We start from the raw sequence: 24,710 nt of genomic DNA, 5'->3' as shown, positions 1-24,710 counted from the left end.
ACCATGTGATCTATTTTCTCCAGTAGATCAGACACTTGTGTGCGGTCTTCAGTCTCAGTGTTATTGAACACATGATATCTGTTTCGACACTCTTCTATCAGATTTCTCAGAGGAGATCCAGGTTTTCCTAAAAACTCTTCAATAGTTTTCTTCTTCAGATGATCTCCTCTGGTGAAGAGTACCATAGTGTACATGAAAGAGTTTTCTCCAAACGTCTCTTTAATGATCTTCACTGTTGTTGCCTCTTCTTGAGTGAAACGGTGAGATAAACTCAACACAATGATAAACACATGAGGTCCAGGCAGAATCATGGAGATGCAGTTGGTCATTTCTCTCTGAATCTCTTCTTGACTCAGTTCAGTATCAAACAGTCCTGGAGTGTCGATCACAGTGATCAATCTCTTCTTGATCTTTGCTGTGTGTTTCTGACACTCGCTGGTCACTGATTCACAAGATTCTTCTGATAGAAACACTTCTCTTCCTAAGATTGTGTTTCCTGAAGCACTCTTCCCAACTCCAGTCTTACCCAACAGCACAATCCTCACCTCATCTCTGAAAGATCTGTCAAAGAAAAAATGAGTTTATTTGTTCATGAAGTGTGATATCAAAAAGGGCCAAACAGTCATTATCTGTGTTTTTCTGATTCTTACCTGGTAAAAGGATTTGTGTCTTCATCTCTTCATCTTTCATCTTCTTCATCTGTTCATATAAAAATGTTTGTGTAGTGAAAGAAGCTGCTCTGTTATCTTCTATCATCTGCTGAATTCTCTCCAGTAATGTGGACACTTGTGTGTTTGGATGAACAAAATGATTTTGAGCTGCATAACGTTTAATAACAGACTGTGTGACGTCATCAAGTTCTGCTGGTGTGTCTTCAGACTTCTGCATTATCAGGATCATCATGTGACTTCTGATTCTTGAGCTGAATATTCTGTGTATCTCCTGCATTTCAGCTTTGTGTTCATCAGTGAGTGAATGATGAGGAATGATGAAGAGAAACACATGAACTCCAGGATGACAGAGAGACAGACAGCAGAGAGTTTGACGCATCAGTTCATCATCTGACAGTGAAGTGTTGAAGAGATCTGGAAGCTCCAGCAGATTGATCAGACGTCCACACACCTCCATCTCTCTCTTCATCACACAATCTGATCTCAACTCTGATCTTCTGCTGCTCTCATTCAACATCAGCTTTGAGATGAAGCTCTTTAATCTTCTGTCACTTCCACACACAACCACATTCAGCTTCACAACATCTGAAAGTGAAACAATAGGAAGATTGAAATAATACACTTTTTTCATTTTTATTTAATGAAATATATTAAACTCACCGCTTTCTTCTGTCAGCTGCATCATAGTGAGAAATTGGTCTTCACACATCAGATGTCCTCCACTGTTCATTTGGACAATATTCTCTAATGTCTCATTAAATTTAGATGGGGAGCTGTTTTTCTCCAGTCTGTAGTGTTTGTTTAGACATTTTCTAATAATTTCTTGTATGTTGTCATTGACATGAGTGTGTGGTGAGTGGTGTGTGGTCAATACCAGTGTGTGTTCATAAACACTGTCAGAGAAAGAGTTGAGGATCATCTCCACATGCTCTTGATCTTCTCTTGAACACTCATCATCATGTTTAAAGATGAGAATGATGACATGAGGTCCTGGATGAGACAGAGACACACACTCTCTCAGTGTTTGTGTGATGTGATGTGATGACAGGTTGTGTTGGAGCAGATGAGGACAGTTGATGAGTGTCATGTGTTTTCCTCTGACTCTCTCACAGCAGTGAAGATCATCTGGAGAAGATTCAGTCTCAAACGCTGATCTACACAACATGAAGTTTCCCACTCGACTGTTTACTGACACATCTTTACACAACAGAACAATCCTCACTGTAACACAACAAACACACATTTACTGTTTACTGACACATCTTTACCCAGAAGAACAATCCTCACTGTAACACAACAAACACACATTTACTGTTTACTGACACATCTTTACCCAGAAGAACAATCCTCACTGTAACACAACAAACACACATTTACTGTTTACTGACACATCTTTACCCAGAAGAACAATCCTCACTGTAACACAACAAACACACATTTACTGTTTACTGACACATCTTTACACAACAGAACAATCCTCACTGTAACGCAACAAACACACATTTACTGTTTACTGACACATCTTTACCCAGAAGAACAATCCTCACTGTAACACAACAAACACACATTTACTGTTTACTGACACATCTTTACACAACAGAACAATCCTCACTGTAACACAACAAACACACATTTACTGTTTACTGACACATCTTTACACAACAGAACAATCCTCACTGTAACACAACAAACACACATTTACTGTTTACTGACACATCTTTACACAACAGAACAATCCTCACTGTAACACAACAAACACACATTTACTGTTTACTGACACATCTTTACACAACAGAACAATCCTCACTGTAACGCAACAAACACACATTTACTGTTTACTGACACATCTTTACCCAGAAGAACAATCCTCACTGTAACACAACAAACACACATTTACTGTTTACTGACACATCTTTACCCAGAAGAACAATCCTCACTGTAACACAACAAACACACATTTACTGTTTACTGACACATCTTTACACAACAGAACAATCCTCACTGTAACACAACAAACACACATTTACTGTTTACTGACACATCTTTACACAACAGAACAATCCTCACTGTAACACAACAAACACACATTTACTGTTTACTGACACATCTTTACCCAGAAGAACAATCCTCACTGTAACACAACAAACACACATTTACTGTTTACTGACACATCTTTACCCAGAAGAACAATCCTCACTGTAACACAACAAACACACATTTACTGTTTACTGACACATCTTTACCCAGAAGAACAATCCTCACTGTAACACAACAAACACACATTTACTGTTTACTGACACATCTTTACCCAACAGAACAATCCTCACTGTAACACAACAAACACACATTTACTGTTTACTGACACATCTTTACACAACAGAACAATCCTCACTGTAACACAACAAACACACATTAACTGTTTACTGACACATCTTTACACAACAGAACAATCCTCACTGTAACACAACAAACACACATTTACTGTTTACTGACACATCTTTACCCAGAAGAACAATCCTCACTGTAACACAACAAACACACATTTACTGTTTACTGACACATCTTTACCCAGAAGAACAATCCTCACTGTAACACAACAAACACACATTTACTGTTTACTGACACATCTTTACCCAGAAGAACAATCCTCACTGTAACACAACAAACACACATTTACTGTTTACTGACACATCTTTACCCAACAGAACAATCCTCACTGTAACACAACAAACACACATTTACTGTTTACTGACACATCTTTACCCAACAGAACAATCCTCACTGTAACACAACAAACACACATTTACTGTTTACTGACACATCTTTACCCAACAGAACAATCCTCACTGTAACACAACAAACACACATTTACTGTTTACTGACACATCTTTACACAACAGAACAATCCTCACTGTAACGCAACAAACACACATTTACTGTTTACTGACACATCTTTACCCAGAAGAACAATCCTCACTGTAACACAACAAACACACATTTACTGTTTACTGACACATCTTTACACAACAGAACAATCCTCACTGTAACACAACAAACACACATTTACTGTTTACTGACACATCTTTACACAACAGAACAATCCTCACTGTAACACAACAAACACACATTTACTGTTTACTGACACATCTTTACACAACAGAACAATCCTCACTGTAACACAACAAACACACATTTACTGTTTACTGACACATCTTTACACAACAGAACAATCCTCACTGTAACGCAACAAACACACATTTACTGTTTACTGACACATCTTTACCCAGAAGAACAATCCTCACTGTAACACAACAAACACACATTTACTGTTTACTGACACATCTTTACCCAGAAGAACAATCCTCACTGTAACACAACAAACACACATTTACTGTTTACTGACACATCTTTACACAACAGAACAATCCTCACTGTAACACAACAAACACACATTTACTGTTTACTGACACATCTTTACCCAGAAGAACAATCCTCACTGTAACACAACAAACACACATTTACTGTTTACTGACACATCTTTACACAACAGAACAATCCTCACTGTAACACAACAAACACACATTTACTGTTTACTGACACATCTTTACACAACAGAACAATCCTCACTGTAACACAACAAACACACATTTACTGTTTACTGACACATCTTTACCCAGAAGAACAATCCTCACTGTAACACAACAAACACACATTTACTGTTTACTGACACATCTTTACCCAGAAGAACAATCCTCACTGTAACACAACAAACACACATTTACTGTTTACTGACACATCTTTACACAACAGAACAATCCTCACTGTAACGCAACAAACACACATTTACTGTTTACTGACACATCTTTACCCAGAAGAACAATCCTCACTGTAACACAACAAACACACATTTACTGTTTACTGACACATCTTTACCCAGAAGAACAATCCTCACTGTAACACAACAAACACACATTTACTGTTTACTGACACATCTTTACACAACAGAACAATCCTCACTGTAACACAACAAACACACATTTACTGTTTACTGACACATCTTTACCCAGAAGAACAATCCTCACTGTAACACAACAAACACACATTTACTGTTTACTGACACATCTTTACACAACAGAACAATCCTCACTGTAACACAACAAACACACATTTACTGTTTACTGACACATCTTTACACAACAGAACAATCCTCACTGTAACACAACAAACACACATTTACTGTTTACTGACACATCTTTACCCAGAAGAACAATCCTCACTGTAACACAACAAACACACATTTACTGTTTACTGACACATCTTTACCCAGAAGAACAATCCTCACTGTAACACAACAAACACACATTTACTGTTTACTGACACATCTTTACCCAACAGAACAATCCTCACTGTAACACAACAAACACACATTTACTGTTTACTGACACATCTTTACCCAACAGAACAATCCTCACTGTAACACAACAAACACACATTTACTGTTTACTGACACATCTTTACCCAACAGAACAATCCTCACTGTAACACAACAAACACACATTTACTGTTTACTGACACATCTTTACACAACAGAACAATCCTCACTGTAACACAACAAACACACATTTACTGTTTACTGACACATCTTTACACAACAGAACAATCCTCACTGTAACACAACAAACACACATTTACTGTTTACTGACACATCTTTACCCAGAAGAACAATCCTCACTGTAACACAACAAACACACATTTACTGTTTACTGACACATCTTTACACAACAGAACAATCCTCACTGTAACACAACAAACACACATTTACTGTTTACTGACACATCTTTACACAACAGAACAATCCTCACTGTAACACAACAAACACAGATTTACTGTTTACTGACACATCTTTACCCAGAAGAACAATCCTCACTGTAACACAACAAACACACATTTACTGTTTACTGACACATCTTTACACAACAGAACAATCCTCACTGTAACACAACAAACACACATTTACTGTTTACTGACACATCTTTACCCAACAGAACAATCCTCACTGTAACACAACAAACACACATTTACTGTTTACTGACACATCTTTACCCAACAGAACAATCCTCACTGTAACACAACAAACACACATTTACTGTTTACTGACACATCTTTACACAACAGAACAATCCTCACTGTAACACAACAAACACACATTTACTGTTTACTGACACATCTTTACCCAGAAGAACAATCCTCACTGTAACACAACAAACACACATTTACTGTTTACTGACACATCTTTACCCAACAGAACAATCCTCACTGTAACACAACAAACACACATTTACTGTTTACTGACACATCTTTACCCAGAAGAACAATCCTGACTGTAACACAACAAACACACATTTACTGTTTACTGACACATCTTTACCCAGAAGAACAATCCTCACTGTAACACAACAAACACACATTTACTGTTTACTGACACATCTTTACCCAGAAGAACAATCCTCACTGTAACACAACAAACACACATTTACTGTTTACTGACACATCTTTACCCAGAAGAACAATCCTCACTGTAACACAACAAACACACATTTACTGTTTACTGACACATCTTTACCCAGAAGAACAATCCTCACTGTAACACAACAAACACACATTTACTGTTTACTGACACATCTTTACCCAACAGAACAATCCTCACTGTAACACAACAAACACACATTTACTGTTTACTGACACATCTTTACCCAGAAGAACAATCCTCACTGTAACACAACAAACACACATTTACTGTTTACTGACACATCTTTACCCAGAAGAACAATCATCACTGTAACACAACAAACACACATTTACTGTTTACTGACACATCTTTACCCAGAAGAACAATCCTCACTGTAACACAACAAACACACATTTACTGTTTACTGACACATCTTTACCCAGAAGAACAATCCTCACTGTAACGCAACAAACACACATTTACTGTTTACTGACACATCTTTACACAACAGAACAATCCTCACTGTAACACAACAAACACACATTTACTGTTTACTGACACATCTTTACCCAGAAGAACAATCATCACTGTAACACAACAAACACACATTTACTGTTTACTGACACATCTTTACCCAGAAGAACAATCCTCACTGTAACACAACAAACACACATTTACTGTTTACTGACACATCTTTACCCAGAAGAACAATCCTCACTGTAACGCAACAAACACACATTTACTGTTTACTGACACATCTTTACACAACAGAACAATCCTCACTGTAACACAACAAACACACATTTACTGTTTACTGACACATCTTTACCCAGAAGAACAATCCTCACTGTAACACAACAAACACACATTTACTGTTTACTGACACATCTTTACACAACAGAACAATCCTCACAGTAACACAACAAACACACATTTACTGTTTACTGACACATCTTTACCCAGAAGAACAATCCTCACTGTAACACAACAAACACACATTTACTGTTTACTGAACCATCTTTACCCAGAAGAACAATCCTCACTGTAACGCAACAAACACACATTTACTGTTTACTGACACATCTTTACACAACAGAACAATCCTCACTGTAACGCAACAAACACACATTTACTGTTTACTGACACATCTTTACCCAGAAGAACAATCCTCACTGTAACACAACAAACACACATTTACTGTTTACTGACACATCTTTACACAACAGAACAATCCTCACTGTAACACAACAAACACACATTTACTGTTTACTGACACATCTTTACACAACAGAACAATCCTCACTGTAACACAACAAACACACATTTACTGTTTACTGACACATCTTTACACAACAGAACAATCCTCACTGTAACACAACAAACACACATTTACTGTTTACTGACACATCTTTACACAACAGAACAATCCTCACTGTAACACAACAAACACACATTTACTGTTTACTGACACATCTTTACCCAGAAGAACAATCCTCACTGTAACACAACAAACACACATTTACTGTTTACTGACACATCTTTACTCAACAGAACAATCCTCGCTGTAACACAACAAACACACATTTACTGTTTACTGACACATCTTTACACAACAGAACAATCCTCGCTGTAACACAACAAACACACATTTACTGTTTACTGACACATCTTTACACAACAGAACAATCCTCACTGTAACACAACAAACACACATTTACTGTTTACTGACACATCTTTACCCAGAAGAACAATCCTCACTGTAACACAACAAACACACATTTACTGTTTACTGACACATCTTTACCCAACAGAACAATCCTCACTGTAACACAACAAACACACATTTACTGTTTACTGACACATCTTTACCCAACAGAACAATCCTCACTGTAACACAACAAACACACATTTACTGTTTACTGACACATCTTTACCCAGAAGAACAATCCTCACTGTAACACAACAAACACACATTTACTGTTTACTGACACATCTTTACTCAACAGAACAATCCTCACTGTAACACAACAAACACACATTTACTGTTTACTGACACATCTTTACCCAACAGAACAATCCTCACTGTAACACAACAAACACACATTTACTGTTTACTGACACATCTTTACCCAACAGAACAATCCTCACTGTAACACAACAAACACACATTTACTGTTTACTGACACATCTTTACCCAACAGAACAATCCTCACTGTAACACAACAAACACACATTTACTGTTTACTGACACATCTTTACCCAGAAGAACAATCCTCACTGTAACGCAACAAACACACATTTACTGTTTACTGACACATCTTTACACAACAGAACAATCCTCACTGTAACACAACAAACACACATTTACTGTTTACTGACACATCTTTACACAACAGAACAATCCTCACTGTAACACAACAAACACACATTTACTGTTTACTGACACATCTTTACCCAGAAGAACAATCCTCACTGTAACACAACAAACACACATTTACTGTTTACTGACACATCTTTACACAACAGAACAATCCTCACTGTAACACAACAAACACACATTTACTGTTTACTGACACATCTTTACACAACAGAACAATCCTCACTGTAACACAACAAACACACATTTACTGTTTACTGACACATCTTTACACAACAGAACAATCCTCACTGTAACACAACAAACACACATTTACTGTTTACTGACACATCTTTACCCAGAAGAACAATCCTCACTGTAACGCAACAAACACACATTTACTGTTTACTGACACATCTTTACACAACAGAACAATCCTCACTGTAACACAACAAACACACATTTACTGTTTACTGACACATCTTTACCCAACAGAACAATCCTCACTGTAACGCAACAAACACACATTTACTGTTTACTGACACATCTTTACACAACAGAACAATCCTCACTGTAACACAACAAACACACATTTACTGTTTACTGACACATCTTTACACAACAGAACAATCCTCACTGTAACACAACAAACACACATTAACTGTTTACTGACACATCTTTACCCAGAAGAACAATCCTCACTGTAACACAACAAACACACATTTACTGTTTACTGAACCATCTTTACCCAGAAGAACAATCCTCACTGTAACGCAACAAACACACATTTACTGTTTACTGACACATCTTTACACAACAGAACAATCCTCACTGTAACACAACAAACACACATTTACTGTTTACTGACACATCTTTACACAACAGAACAGTCCTCACTGTAACACAACAAACACACATTAACTGTTTACTGACACATCTTTACCCAGAAGAACAATCCTCACTGTAACACAACAAACACACATTTACTGTTTACTGAACCATCTTTACCCAGAAGAACAATCCTCACTGTAACACAACAAACACACATTTACTGTTTACTGAACCATCTTTACCCAGAAGAACAATCCTCACTGTAACACAACAAACACACATTTACTGTTTACTGACACATCTTTACCCAACAGAACAATCCTCACTGTAACACAACAAACACACATTTACTGTTTACTGACACATCTTTACCCAGAAGAACAATCCTCACTGTAACACAACAAACACACATTTACTGTTTACTGACACATCTTTACACAACAGAACAATCCTCACTGTAACACAACAAACACACATTTACTGTTTACTGACACATCTTTACCCAGAAGAACAATCCTCACTGTAACACAACAAACACACATTTACTGTTTACTGACACATCTTTACCCAGAAGAACAATCCTCACTGTAACACAACAAACACACATTTACTGTTTACTGACACATCTTTACCCAGAAGAACAATCCTCACTGTAACACAACAAACACACATTTACTGTTTACTGACACATCTTTACACAACAGAACAATCCTCACTGTAACACAACAAACACACATTTACTGTTTACTGACACATCTTTACCCAGAAGAACAATCCTCACTGTAACACAACAAACACACATTTACTGTTTACTGACACATCTTTACACAACAGAACAATCCTCACTGTAACACAACAAACACACATTTACTGTTTACTGACACATCTTTACCCAGAAGAACAATCCTCACTGTAACGCAACAAACACACATTTACTGTTTACTGACACATCTTTACACAACAGAACAATCCTCACTGTAACACAACAAACACACATTTACTGTTTACTGACACATCTTTACCCAACAGAACAATCCTCACTGTAACGCAACAAACACACATTTACTGTTTACTGACACATCTTTACACAACAGAACAATCCTCACTGTAACACAACAAACACACATTTACTGTTTACTGACACATCTTTACACAACAGAACAATCCTCACTGTAACACAACAAACACACATTAACTGTTTACTGACACATCTTTACCCAGAAGAACAATCCTCACTGTAACACAACAAACACACATTTACTGTTTACTGTCACATCTTTACCTAGAAGAACAATCCTCACTGTAACACAACAAACACACATTTACTGTTTACTGACACATCTTTACCCAGAAGAACAATCCTCACTGTAACGCAACAAACACACATTTACTGTTTACTGACACATCTTTACACAACAGAACAATCCTCACTGTAACACAACAAACACACATTTACTGTTTACTGACACATCTTTACCCAGAAGAACAATCCTCACTGTAACACAACAAACACACATTTACTGTTTACTGACACATCTTTACCCAGAAGAACAATCCTCACTGTAACACAACAAACACACATTTACTGTTTACTGACACATCTTTACACAACAGAACAATCCTCACTGTAACACAACAAACACACATTTACTGTTTACTGACACATCTTTACACAACAGAACAATCCTCACTGTAACACAACAAACACACATTTACTGTTTACTGACACATCTTTACCCAGAAGAACAATCCTCACTGTAACACAACAAACACACATTTACTGTTTACTGACACATCTTTACCCAACAGAACAATCCTCACTGTAACACAACAAACACACATTTACTGTTTACTGACACATCTTTACACAACAGAACAATCCTCACTGTAACACAACAAACACACATTTACTGTTTACTGACACATCTTTACCCAGAAGAACAATCCTCACTGTAACACAACAAACACACATTTACTGTTTACTGAACCATCTTTACCCAGAAGAACAATCCTCACTGTAACACAACAAACACACATTTACTGTTTACTGACACATCTTTACACAACAGAACAATCCTCACTGTAACGCAACAAACACACATTTACTGTTTACTGACACATCTTTACACAACAGAACAATCCTCACTGTAACACAACAAACACACATTTACTGTTTACTGACACATCTTTACACAACAGAACAGTCCTCACTGTAACACAACAAACACACATTAACTGTTTACTGACACATCTTTACCCAGAAGAACAATCCTCACTGTAACACAACAAACACACATTTACTGTTTACTGAACCATCTTTACCCAGAAGAACAATCCTCACTGTAACACAACAAACACACATTTACTGTTTACTGAACCATCTTTACCCAGAAGAACAATCCTCACTGTAACACAACAAACACACATTTACTGTTTACTGACACATCTTTACCCAGAAGAACAATCCTCACTGTAACACAACAAACACACATTTACTGTTTACTGACACATCTTTACTCAACAGAACAATCCTCACTGTAACACAACAAACACACATTTACTGTTTACTGACACATCTTTACCCAACAGAACAATCCTCACTGTAACACAACAAACACACATTTACTGTTTACTGACACATCTTTACACAACAGAACAATCCTCACTGTAACACAACAAACACACATTTACTGTTTACTGACACATCTTTACCCAGAAGAACAATCCTCACTGTAACACAACAAACACACATTTACTGTTTACTGACACATCTTTACACAACAGAACAATCCTCACAGTAACACAACAAACACACATTTACTGTTTACTGACACATCTTTACCCAGAAGAACAATCCTCACTGTAACGCAACAAACACACATTTACTGTTTACTGACACATCTTTACACAACAGAACAATCCTCACTGTAACACAACAAACACACATTTACTGTTTACTGACACATCTTTACCCAACAGAACAATCCTCACTGTAACGCAACAAACACACATTTACTGTTTACTGACACATCTTTACACAACAGAACAATCCTCACTGTAACACAACAAACACACATTTACTGTTTACTGACACATCTTTACACAACAGAACAATCCTCACTGTAACACAACAAACACACATTTACTGTTTACTGACACATCTTTACACAACAGAACAATCCTCACTGTAACACAACAAACACACATTTACTGTTTACTGACACATCTTTACACAACAGAACAATCCTCACTGTAACACAACAAACACACATTTACTGTTTACTGACACATCTTTACCCAGAAGAACAATCCTCACTGTAACACAACAAACACACATTTACTGTTTACTGAACCATCTTTACCCAGAAGAACAATCCTCACTGTAACACAACAAACACACATTTACTGTTTACTGACACATCTTTACACAACAGAACAATCCTCACTGTAACACAACAAACACACATTTACTGTTTACTGACACATCTTTACCCAGAAGAACAATCCTCACTGTAACACAACAAACACACATTTACTGTTTACTGAACCATCTTTACCCAGAAGAACAATCCTCACTGTAACGCAACAAACACACATTTACTGTTTACTGACACATCTTTACACAACAGAACAATCCTCACTGTAACACAACAAACACACATTTACTGTTTACTGACACATCTTTACACAACAGAACAGTCCTCACTGTAACACAACAAACACACATTAACTGTTTACTGACACATCTTTACACAACAGAACAATCCTCACTGTAACACAACAAACACACATTTACTGTTTACTGACACATCTTTACCCAGAAGAACAATCCTCACTGTAACACAACAAACACACATTTACTGTTTACTGACACATCTTTACCCAGAAGAACAATCCTCACTGTAACACAACAAACACACATTTACTGTTTACTGACACATCTTTACCCAGAAGAACAATCCTCACTGTAACACAACAAACACACATTTACTGTTTACTGACACATCTTTACCCAGAAGAACAATCCTCACTGTAACACAACAAACACACATTTACTGTTTACTGACACATCTTTACCCAGAAGAACAATCCTCACTGTAACACAACAAACACACATTTACTGTTTACTGAACCATCTTTACCCAGAAGAACAATCCTCACTGTAACGCAACAAACACACATTTACTGTTTACTGACACATCTTTACCCAGAAGAACAATCCTCACTGTAACACAACAAACACACATTTACTGTTTACTGACACATCTTTACACAACAGAACAGTCCTCACTGTAACACAACAAACACACATTAACTGTTTACTGACACATCTTTACACAACAGAACAATCCTCACTGTAACACAACAAACACACATTTACTGTTTACTGACACATCTTTACCCAGAAGAACAATCCTCACTGTAACGCAACAAACACACATTTACTGTTTACTGACACATCTTTACACAACAGAACAATCCTCACTGTAACACAACAAACACACATTTACTGTTTACTGACACATCTTTACCCAGAAGAACAATCCTCACTGTAACACAACAAACACACATTTACTGTTTACTGACACATCTTTACTCAACAGAACAATCCTCACTGTAACACAACAAACACACATTTACTGTTTACTGACACATCTTTACCCAACAGAACAATCCTCACTGTAACACAACAAACACACATTTACTGTTTACTGACACATCTTTACCCAACAGAACAATCCTCACTGTAACACAACAAACACACATTTACTGTTTACTGACACATCTTTACCCAACAGAACAATCCTCACTGTAACACAACAAACACACATTTACTGTTTACTGACACATCTTTACCCAGAAGAACAATCCTCACTGTAACGCAACAAACACACATTTACTGTTTACTGACACATCTTTACACAACAGAACAATCCTCACTGTAACACAACAAACACACATTTACTGTTTACTGACACATCTTTACACAACAGAACAATCCTCACTGTAACACAACAAACACACATTTACTGTTTACTGACACATCTTTACCCAGAAGAACAATCCTCACTGTAACACAACAAACACACATTTACTGTTTACTGACACATCTTTACACAACAGAACAATCCTCACTGTAACACAACAAACACACATTTACTGTTTACTGACACATCTTTACACAACAGAACAATCCTCACTGTAACACAACAAACACACATTTACTGTTTACTGACACATCTTTACACAACAGAACAATCCTCACTGTAACACAACAAACACACATTTACTGTTTACTGACACATCTTTACCCAGAAGAACAATCCTCACTGTAACGCAACAAACACACATTTACTGTTTACTGACACATCTTTACACAACAGAACAATCCTCACTGTAACACAACAAACACACATTTACTGTTTACTGACACATCTTTACCCAACAGAACAATCCTCACTGTAACGCAACAAACACACATTTACTGTTTACTGACACATCTTTACACAACAGAACAATCCTCACTGTAACACAACAAACACACATTTACTGTTTACTGACACATCTTTACACAACAGAACAATCCTCACTGTAACACAACAAACACACATTAACTGTTTACTGACACATCTTTACCCAGAAGAACAATCCTCACTGTAACACAACAAACACACATTTACTGTTTACTGAACCATCTTTACCCAGAAGAACAATCCTCACTGTAACGCAACAAACACACATTTACTGTTTACTGACACATCTTTACACAACAGAACAATCCTCACTGTAACACAACAAACACACATTTACTGTTTACTGACACATCTTTACACAACAGAACAGTCCTCACTGTAACACAACAAACACACATTAACTGTTTACTGACACATCTTTACCCAGAAGAACAATCCTCACTGTAACACAACAAACACACATTTACTGTTTACTGAACCATCTTTACCCAGAAGAACAATCCTCACTGTAACACAACAAACACACATTTACTGTTTACTGAACCATCTTTACCCAGAAGAACAATCCTCACTGTAACACAACAAACACACATTTACTGTTTACTGACACATCTTTACCCAACAGAACAATCCTCACTGTAACACAACAAACACACATTTACTGTTTACTGACACATCTTTACCCAGAAGAACAATCCTCACTGTAACACAACAAACACACATTTACTGTTTACTGACACATCTTTACACAACAGAACAATCCTCACTGTAACACAACAAACACACATTTACTGTTTACTGACACATCTTTACCCAGAAGAACAATCCTCACTGTAACACAACAAACACACATTTACTGTTTACTGACACATCTTTACCCAGAAGAACAATCCTCACTGTAACACAACAAACACACATTTACTGTTTACTGACACATCTTTACCCAGAAGAACAATCCTCACTGTAACACAACAAACACACATTTACTGTTTACTGACACATCTTTACACAACAGAACAATCCTCACTGTAACACAACAAACACACATTTACTGTTTACTGACACATCTTTACCCAGAAGAACAATCCTCACTGTAACGCAACAAACACACATTTACTGTTTACTGACACATCTTTACACAACAGAACAATCCTCACTGTAACACAACAAACACACATTTACTGTTTACTGACACATCTTTACCCAACAGAACAATCCTCACTGTAACGCAACAAACACACATTTACTGTTTACTGACACATCTTTACACAACAGAACAATCCTCACTGTAACACAACAAACACACATTTACTGTTTACTGACACATCTTTACACAACAGAACAATCCTCACTGTAACACAACAAACACACATTAACTGTTTACTGACACATCTTTACCCAGAAGAACAATCCTCACTGTAACACAACAAACACACATTTACTGTTTACTGACACATCTTTACACAACAGAACAATCCTCACTGTAACACAACAAACACACATTTACTGTTTACTGACACATCTTTACCCAGAAGAACAATCCTCACTGTAACACAACAAACACACATTTACTGTTTACTGACACATCTTTACACAACAGAACAATCCTCACTGTAACACAACAAACACACATTTACTGTTTACTGACACATCTTTACCCAGAAGAACAATCCTCACTGTAACGCAACAAACACACATTTACTGTTTACTGACACATCTTTACCCAGAAGAACAATCCTCACTGTAACACAACAAACACACATTTACTGTTTACTGACACATCTTTACACAACAGAACAGTCCTCACTGTAACACAACAAACACACATTTACTGTTTACTGACACATCTTTACACAACAGAACAATCCTCACTGTAACACAACAAACACACATTTACTGTTTACTGACACATCTTTACCCAGAAGAACAATCCTCACTGTAACACAACAAACACACATTTACTGTTTACTGACACATCTTTACTCAACAGAACAATCCTCACTGTAACACAACAAACACACATTTACTGTTTACTGACACATCTTTACCCAACAGAACAATCCTCACTGTAACACAACAAACACACATTTACTGTTTACTGACACATCTTTACCCAACAGAACAATCCTCACTGTAACACAACAAACACACATTTACTGTTTACTGACACATCTTTACCCAACAGAACAATCCTCACTGTAACACAACAAACACACATTTACTGTTTACTGACACATCTTTACCCAGAAGAACAATCCTCACTGTAACGCAACAAACACACATTTACTGTTTACTGACACATCTTTACACAACAGAACAATCCTCACTGTAACACAACAAACACACATTTACTGTTTACTGACACATCTTTACACAACAGAACAATCCTCACTGTAACACAACAAACACACATTTACTGTTTACTGACACATCTTTACCCAGAAGAACAATCCTCACTGTAACACAACAAACACACATTTACTGTTTACTGACACATCTTTACACAACAGAACAATCCTCACTGTAACACAACAAACACACATTTACTGTTTACTGACACATCTTTACACAACAGAACAATCCTCACTGTAACACAACAAACACACATTTACTGTTTACTGACACATCTTTACACAACAGAACAATCCTCACTGTAACACAACAAACACACATTTACTGTTTACTGACACATCTTTACCCAGAAGAACAATCCTCACTGTAACGCAACAAACACACATTTACTGTTTACTGACACATCTTTACACAACAGAACAATCCTCACTGTAACACAACAAACACACATTTACTGTTTACTGACACATCTTTACCCAACAGAACAATCCTCACTGTAACGCAACAAACACACATTTACTGTTTACTGACACATCTTTACACAACAGAACAATCCTCACTGTAACACAACAAACACACATTTACTGTTTACTGACACATCTTTACACAACAGAACAATCCTCACTGTAACACAACAAACACACATTAACTGTTTACTGACACATCTTTACCCAGAAGAACAATCCTCACTGTAACACAACAAACACACATTTACTGTTTACTGAACCATCTTTACCCAGAAGAACAATCCTCACTGTAACGCAACAAACACACATTTACTGTTTACTGACACATCTTTACACAACAGAACAATCCTCACTGTAACACAACAAACACACATTTACTGTTTACTGACACATCTTTACACAACAGAACAGTCCTCACTGTAACACAACAAACACACATTAACTGTTTACTGACACATCTTTACCCAGAAGAACAATCCTCACTGTAACACAACAAACACACATTTACTGTTTACTGAACCATCTTTACCCAGAAGAACAATCCTCACTGTAACACAACAAACACACATTTACTGTTTACTGAACCATCTTTACCCAGAAGAACAATCCTCACTGTAACACAACAAACACACATTTACTGTTTACTGACACATCTTTACCCAACAGAACAATCCTCACTGTAACACAACAAACACACATTTACTGTTTACTGACACATCTTTACCCAGAAGAACAATCCTCACTGTAACACAACAAACACACATTTACTGTTTACTGACACATCTTTACACAACAGAACAATCCTCACTGTAACACAACAAACACACATTTACTGTTTACTGACACATCTTTACCCAGAAGAACAATCCTCACTGTAACACAACAAACACACATTTACTGTTTACTGACACATCTTTACCCAGAAGAACAATCCTCACTGTAACACAACAAACACACATTTACTGTTTACTGACACATCTTTACCCAGAAGAACAATCCTCACTGTAACACAACAAACACACATTTACTGTTTACTGACACATCTTTACACAACAGAACAATCCTCACTGTAACACAACAAACACACATTTACTGTTTACTGACACATCTTTACCCAGAAGAACAATCCTCACTGTAACACAACAAACACACATTTACTGTTTACTGACACATCTTTACACAACAGAACAATCCTCACTGTAACACAACAAACACACATTTACTGTTTACTGACACATCTTTACCCAGAAGAACAATCCTCACTGTAACGCAACAAACACACATTTACTGTTTACTGACACATCTTTACACAACAGAACAATCCTCACTGTAACACAACAAACACACATTTACTGTTTACTGACACATCTTTACCCAACAGAACAATCCTCACTGTAACGCAACAAACACACATTTACTGTTTACTGACACATCTTTACACAACAGAACAATCCTCACTGTAACACAACAAACACACATTTACTGTTTACTGACACATCTTTACACAACAGAACAATCCTCACTGTAACACAACAAACACACATTAACTGTTTACTGACACATCTTTACCCAGAAGAACAATCCTCACTGTAACACAACAAACACACATTTACTGTTTACTGTCACATCTTTACCTAGAAGAACAATCCTCACTGTAACACAACAAACACACATTTACTGTTTACTGACACATCTTTACCCAGAAGAACAATCCTCACTGTAACACAACAAACACACATTTACTGTTTACTGACACATCTTTACACAACAGAATAGTCCTCACTGTAACACAACAAACACACATTAACTGTTTACTGACACATCTTTACACAACAGAACAATCCTCACTGTAACACAACAAACACACATTTACTGTTTACTGACACATCTTTACCCAGAAGAACAATCCTCACTGTAACACAACAAACACACATTTACTGTTTACTGACACATCTTTACCCAGAAGAACAATCCTCACTGTAACACAACAAACACACATTTACTGTTTACTGACACATCTTTACACAACAGAACAATCCTCACTGTAACACAACAAACACACATTTACTGTTTACTGACACATCTTTACCCAGAAGAACAATCCTCACTGTAACGCAACAAACACACATTTACTGTTTACTGTCACATCTTTACCTAGAAGAACAATCCTCACTGTAACACAACAAACACACATTTACTGTTTACTGAACCATCTTTACCCAGAAGAACAATCCTCACTGTAACACAACAAACACACATTTACTGTTTACTGACACATCTTTACCCAACAGAACAATCCTCACTGTAACACAACAAACACACATTTACTGTTTACTGACACATCTTTACCCAGAAGAACAATCCTCACTGTAACACAACAAACACACATTTACTGTTTACTGACACATCTTTACACAACAGAACAATCCTCACTGTAACACAACAAACACACATTTACTGTTTACTGACACATCTTTACCCAGAAGAACAATCCTCACTGTAACGCAACAAACACACATTTACTGTTTACTGTCACATCTTTACCTAGAAGAACAATCCTCACTGTAACACAACAAACACACATTTACTGTTTACTGAACCATCTTTACCCAGAAGAACAATCCTCACTGTAACGCAACAAACACACATTTACTGTTTACTGACACATCTTTACCCAGAAGAACAATCCTCACTGTAACACAACAAACACACATTTACTGTTTACTGACACATCTTTACCCAGAAGAACAATCCTCACTGTAACACAACAAACACACATTTACTGTTTACTGACACATCTTTACACAACAGAACAATCCTCACTGTAACACAACAAACACACATTTACTGTTTACTGACACATCTTTACACAACAGAACAATCCTCACTGTAACACAACAAACACACATTTACTGTTTACTGACACATCTTTACCCAGAAGAACAATCCTCACTGTAACACAACAAACACACATTTACTGTTTACTGAACCATCTTTACCCAGAAGAACAATCCTCACTGTAACGCAACAAACACACATTTACTGTTTACTGACACATCTTTACACAACAGAACAATCCTCACTGTAACACAACAAACACACATTTACTGTTTACTGACACATCTTTACACAACAGAACAGTCCTCACTGTAACACAACAAACACACATTAACTGTTTACTGACACATCTTTACACAACAGAACAATCCTCACTGTAACACAACAAACACACATTTACTGTTTACTGACACATCTTTACCCAGAAGAACAATCCTCACTGTAACGCAACAAACACACATTTACTGTTTACTGACACATCTTTACACAACAGAACAATCCTCACTGTAACACAACAAACACACATTTACTGTTTACTGACACATCTTTACACAACAGAACAGTCCTCACTGTAACACAACAAACACACATTAACTGTTTACTGACACATCTTTACCCAGAAGAACAATCCTCACTGTAACACAACAAACACACATTTACTGTTTACTGACACATCTTTACCCAGAAGAACAATCCTCACTGTAACACAACAAACACACATTTACTGTTTACTGAACCATCTTTACCCAGAAGAACAATCCTCACTGTAACACAACAAACACACATTTACTGTTTACTGACACATCTTTACACAACAGAACAATCCTCACTGTAACACAACAAACACACATTTACTGTTTACTGACACATCTTTACCCAGAAGAACAATCCTCACTGTAACGCAACAAACACACATTTACTGTTTACTGAACCATCTTTACCCAGAAGAACAATCCTCACTGTAACACAACAAACACACATTTACTGTTTACTGAACCATCTTTACCCAGAAGAACAATCCTCACTGTAACACAACAAACACACATTTACTGTTTACTGACACATCTTTACCCAACAGAACAATCCTCACTGTAACACAACAAACACACATTTACTGTTTACTGACACATCTTTACCCAACAGAACAATCCTCACTGTAACACAACAAACACACAATTACTGTTTACTGTCACATCTTTACCTAGAAGAACAATCCTCACTGTAACACAACAAACACACATTTACTGTTTACTGAACCATCTTTACCCAGAAGAACAATCCTCACTGTAACACAACAAACACACATTTACTGTTTACTGACACATCTTTACTCAACAGAACAATCCTCACTGTAACGCAACAAACACACATTTACTGTTTACTGTCACATCTTTACCTAGAAGAACAATCCTCACTGTAACACAACAAACACACATTTACTGTTTACTGAACCATCTTTACCCAGAAGAACAATCCTCACTGTAACACAACAAACACACATTTACTGTTTACTGAACCATCTTTACCCAGAAGAACAATCCTCACTGTAACACAACAAACACACATTTACTGTTTACTGACACATCTTTACCCAACAGAACAATCCTCACTGTAACACAACAAACACACATTTACTGTTTACTGACACATCTTTACCCAGAAGAACAATCCTCACTGTAACACAACAAACACACATTTACTGTTTACTGAACCATCTTTACCCAGAAGAACAATCCTCACTGTAACACAACAAACACACATTTACTGTTTACTGACACATCTTTACCCAACAGAACAATCCTCACTGTAACACAACAAACACACAATTACTGTTTACTGACACATCTTTACCCAGAAGAACAATCCTCACTGTAACACAACAAACACACATTTACTGTTTACTGACACATCTTTACACAACAGAACAATCCTCACTGTAACACAACAAACACACATTTACTGTTTACTGACACATCTTTACCCAGAAGAACAATCCTCACTGTAACACAACAAACACACATTTACTGTTTACTGACACATCTTTACCCAGAAGAACAATCCTCACTGTAACACAACAAACACACATTTAGGGCCCTATTTTAACGATCTGAAACGCAAGTGTCAAAGCGCGAGGCGCAAGTAACTTTGTGGGCGGTTCTCGGCGCTGTTGTTATTTTCCCGGCGGGATAAACGGCTCTTGCGCCCGGTGCAAATCTTAAATGGGTTGGTCTGAAGTAGCTTCATTATTCATAGGTGTGGTTTGGGCGTAACGTGAAATAAACCAATCAGAGCGTCATCCAACATTCCCTTTAAAAGCAGGTGCGCAAGTTCCATTATGGATTGCTATTATTATGACGTATTTACCAGGCGCACGCCAGGAGCGGTTCACAGCCGAGGAGACTGATGTTCTTGTAAGAGCAGTGAAAGACAGAGAAGTTGTGTTGTATGGGGATGGGAGAAACCCACCCAAAATAGCGTCGGTTAAACAGACGTGGGAGGAAATAGCCACAATTGTTTCATCAGCTGGCATCCCCAGGACGTCGCACAAGTTCAGCAAGCGCTACAATGACATCATAAGACGTCCTGGTTTTTTCCTGGTTCTTGACGGACAAACCAATTTGTCAGATGTCCTTATATACATATATGTCTTATTGCCACTATTGGGCAAACAGGTCTGATCCTTAATTACTACAATTAGCCTGAATAATTTGTAAGCTAGATTTATGCTTATTTTTTCACATCTTCGTGGCACACCACAATGATTTCCGTCTTCTCATGTGTTAATATTTTTTTAGTGTAACAGTTTATGATTTGCAAAAATAATCTGTGTAGATTACATGAGCAAAGTGTATGCGCGTTGTGCACGCTATACATTATGGTCAAGCATGGGCCCTTAAAATAGCATAATGAACAACGCGCACCGCGCCACTGACTTTAGACTAGGTTTTTTCTGGTCAGTGGCGCAATTGTTTAATGGAACAGCAAAATAGCACCTGGGATTGTTTGCGCCGGAACACGCCTCCTTTTTTGCGCTGAACCGCCCAGGGAGCGCAAGTTCATTCACTAGTTTAGCGACGTGCTTCTGTGGAGGGAAAAGCGCGCTTTGCGCGGGTGCAAAATAGGAATGACACATGCGTCGGTGTACAAAGTCAATTGCGCTGGGTGCAAGATAGGGCCCTTACTGTTTACTGACACATCTTTACCCAGAAAAATAATAAAGACTCACTATAAGGAGGTTGCTCTAAACTCCATCTTCTCTTGTGAGCAGGATTGGGATCAACAGACACTGCAGGACACAAACACACATTACACAAACACACATTACACTCACAGTATATTTAACTCTGATATGATTATAAATGTCATTATAGAACATCAGTGTTGTGTGTCTCACCTGGGCTGTCAGTGCTGCACATGTTTGTGTTCTCTGTGTCTTTATTTTAATCTTCAGATGATCTTCTTACAGCCTCAGTAAACCTCTCATCCTTCACAAGATTTGTTTTCTCTGCAATTCTACACCTTCTGGATATTGTGATGTATGTTTGATGAAACACATGTGTGAGAGTTAAATCTTTTCTTTATTTCACAACCCCAGCTCTCCTACAGCTTCTGTCAACTGACGTTATATCTCATGTAAGACCGTCACTTAAAGTGAAACACCACATAACTCTACAATGGCAATATTGTTTTACAACAAAATTGTTCAAATTCGACAGAACAGTAATAACTCGCTGTACTGTTGCAAAATATGACTATCATATGTTATATATTTACTGTACACACACACAGATGTGATTATGAGTCGCTTCGGTGAAAGAAGTGAAAGTGTCTAATGTTTCTGCAGCTCATTCACACACTTACTTTAACATTATTTAATGTTCTGTCTAATATGTATTTACTCTATTAAGAGTCTTCAATTGAAAATGTTGTACCTGTATGCTAAGCTTTCATCGTGTTTAGATGATTCTTTCAGGATTTTCTTGACGAGAGCAGGAGGAGATCTCAGTCAGGGAGGAGTCAAACACAAACAATTCCAGGAAGACAGAACCAGTCACATGACTTCATACTTCACGACAAGTATGTGTGACATGACAAATGTTAGCTTATCAACATGTCACTGCAGATATATAAAATCAAAACTGTATGCTCCATATAACACACTTTCTTCCTGTTAACACATGCTGTTCAGTCTCAAATACTGTCAAAAACATT

The 24,710-nt window shown here is 37.1% G+C and overlaps 1 protein-coding gene across 2 annotated transcripts; it reads right to left on the bottom strand.

Annotated features, from left to right (window-relative positions):
• Positions 1-407: 407 nt before the first annotated feature.
• Positions 408-24,509, bottom strand: LOC130426428 (GTPase IMAP family member 2-like). Of its 2 annotated transcripts, none has more exons than XM_056753198.1 (6): positions 24,431-24,509; positions 23,893-24,020; positions 23,725-23,784; positions 1,332-1,892; positions 651-1,256; positions 408-561 (listed from the first exon to the last, which is right to left on the bottom strand). In XM_056753198.1, exons 2-6 carry the CDS (start codon positions 23,912-23,914, stop codon positions 542-544), a joined length of 1,269 nt encoding a protein of 422 aa, XP_056609176.1. In that variant the 5' UTR covers positions 23,915-24,020; positions 24,431-24,509; the 3' UTR covers positions 408-541. The 2 variants fall into 2 exon arrangements, with proteins under 2 accessions (XP_056609176.1, XP_056609178.1); XM_056753200.1 differs by having other exon boundaries at positions 1,332-1,661.
• Positions 24,510-24,710: the final 201 nt, after the last annotated feature.

Source organism: Triplophysa dalaica, chromosome 7 (assembly GCF_015846415.1).
Source record: "Triplophysa dalaica isolate WHDGS20190420 chromosome 7, ASM1584641v1, whole genome shotgun sequence".
Classification (NCBI taxonomy): Eukaryota; Metazoa; Chordata; class Actinopteri; order Cypriniformes; family Nemacheilidae; genus Triplophysa; species Triplophysa dalaica.
Note: the sequence above shows the minus strand (reverse complement) of the source record. Positions and strands in the feature narration are given on the sequence as shown.

Excerpts from the sequence above, each read along its gene's own strand:
- LOC130426428 (XM_056753198.1), bottom strand. The coding sequence starts at position 23,914 with ATGTGCAGCACTGACAGCCCAG. Across the intron at positions 23,785-23,892 it reads GTGCAGCACTGACAGCCCAG|TGTCTGTTGATCCCAATCCT; the intron begins GTGAGACACACA and ends TGTGTCCTGCAG. Across the intron at positions 1,257-1,331 it reads GCAGCTGACAGAAGAAAGCG|ATGTTGTGAAGCTGAATGTG; the intron begins GTGAGTTTAATA and ends TTTCACTTTCAG.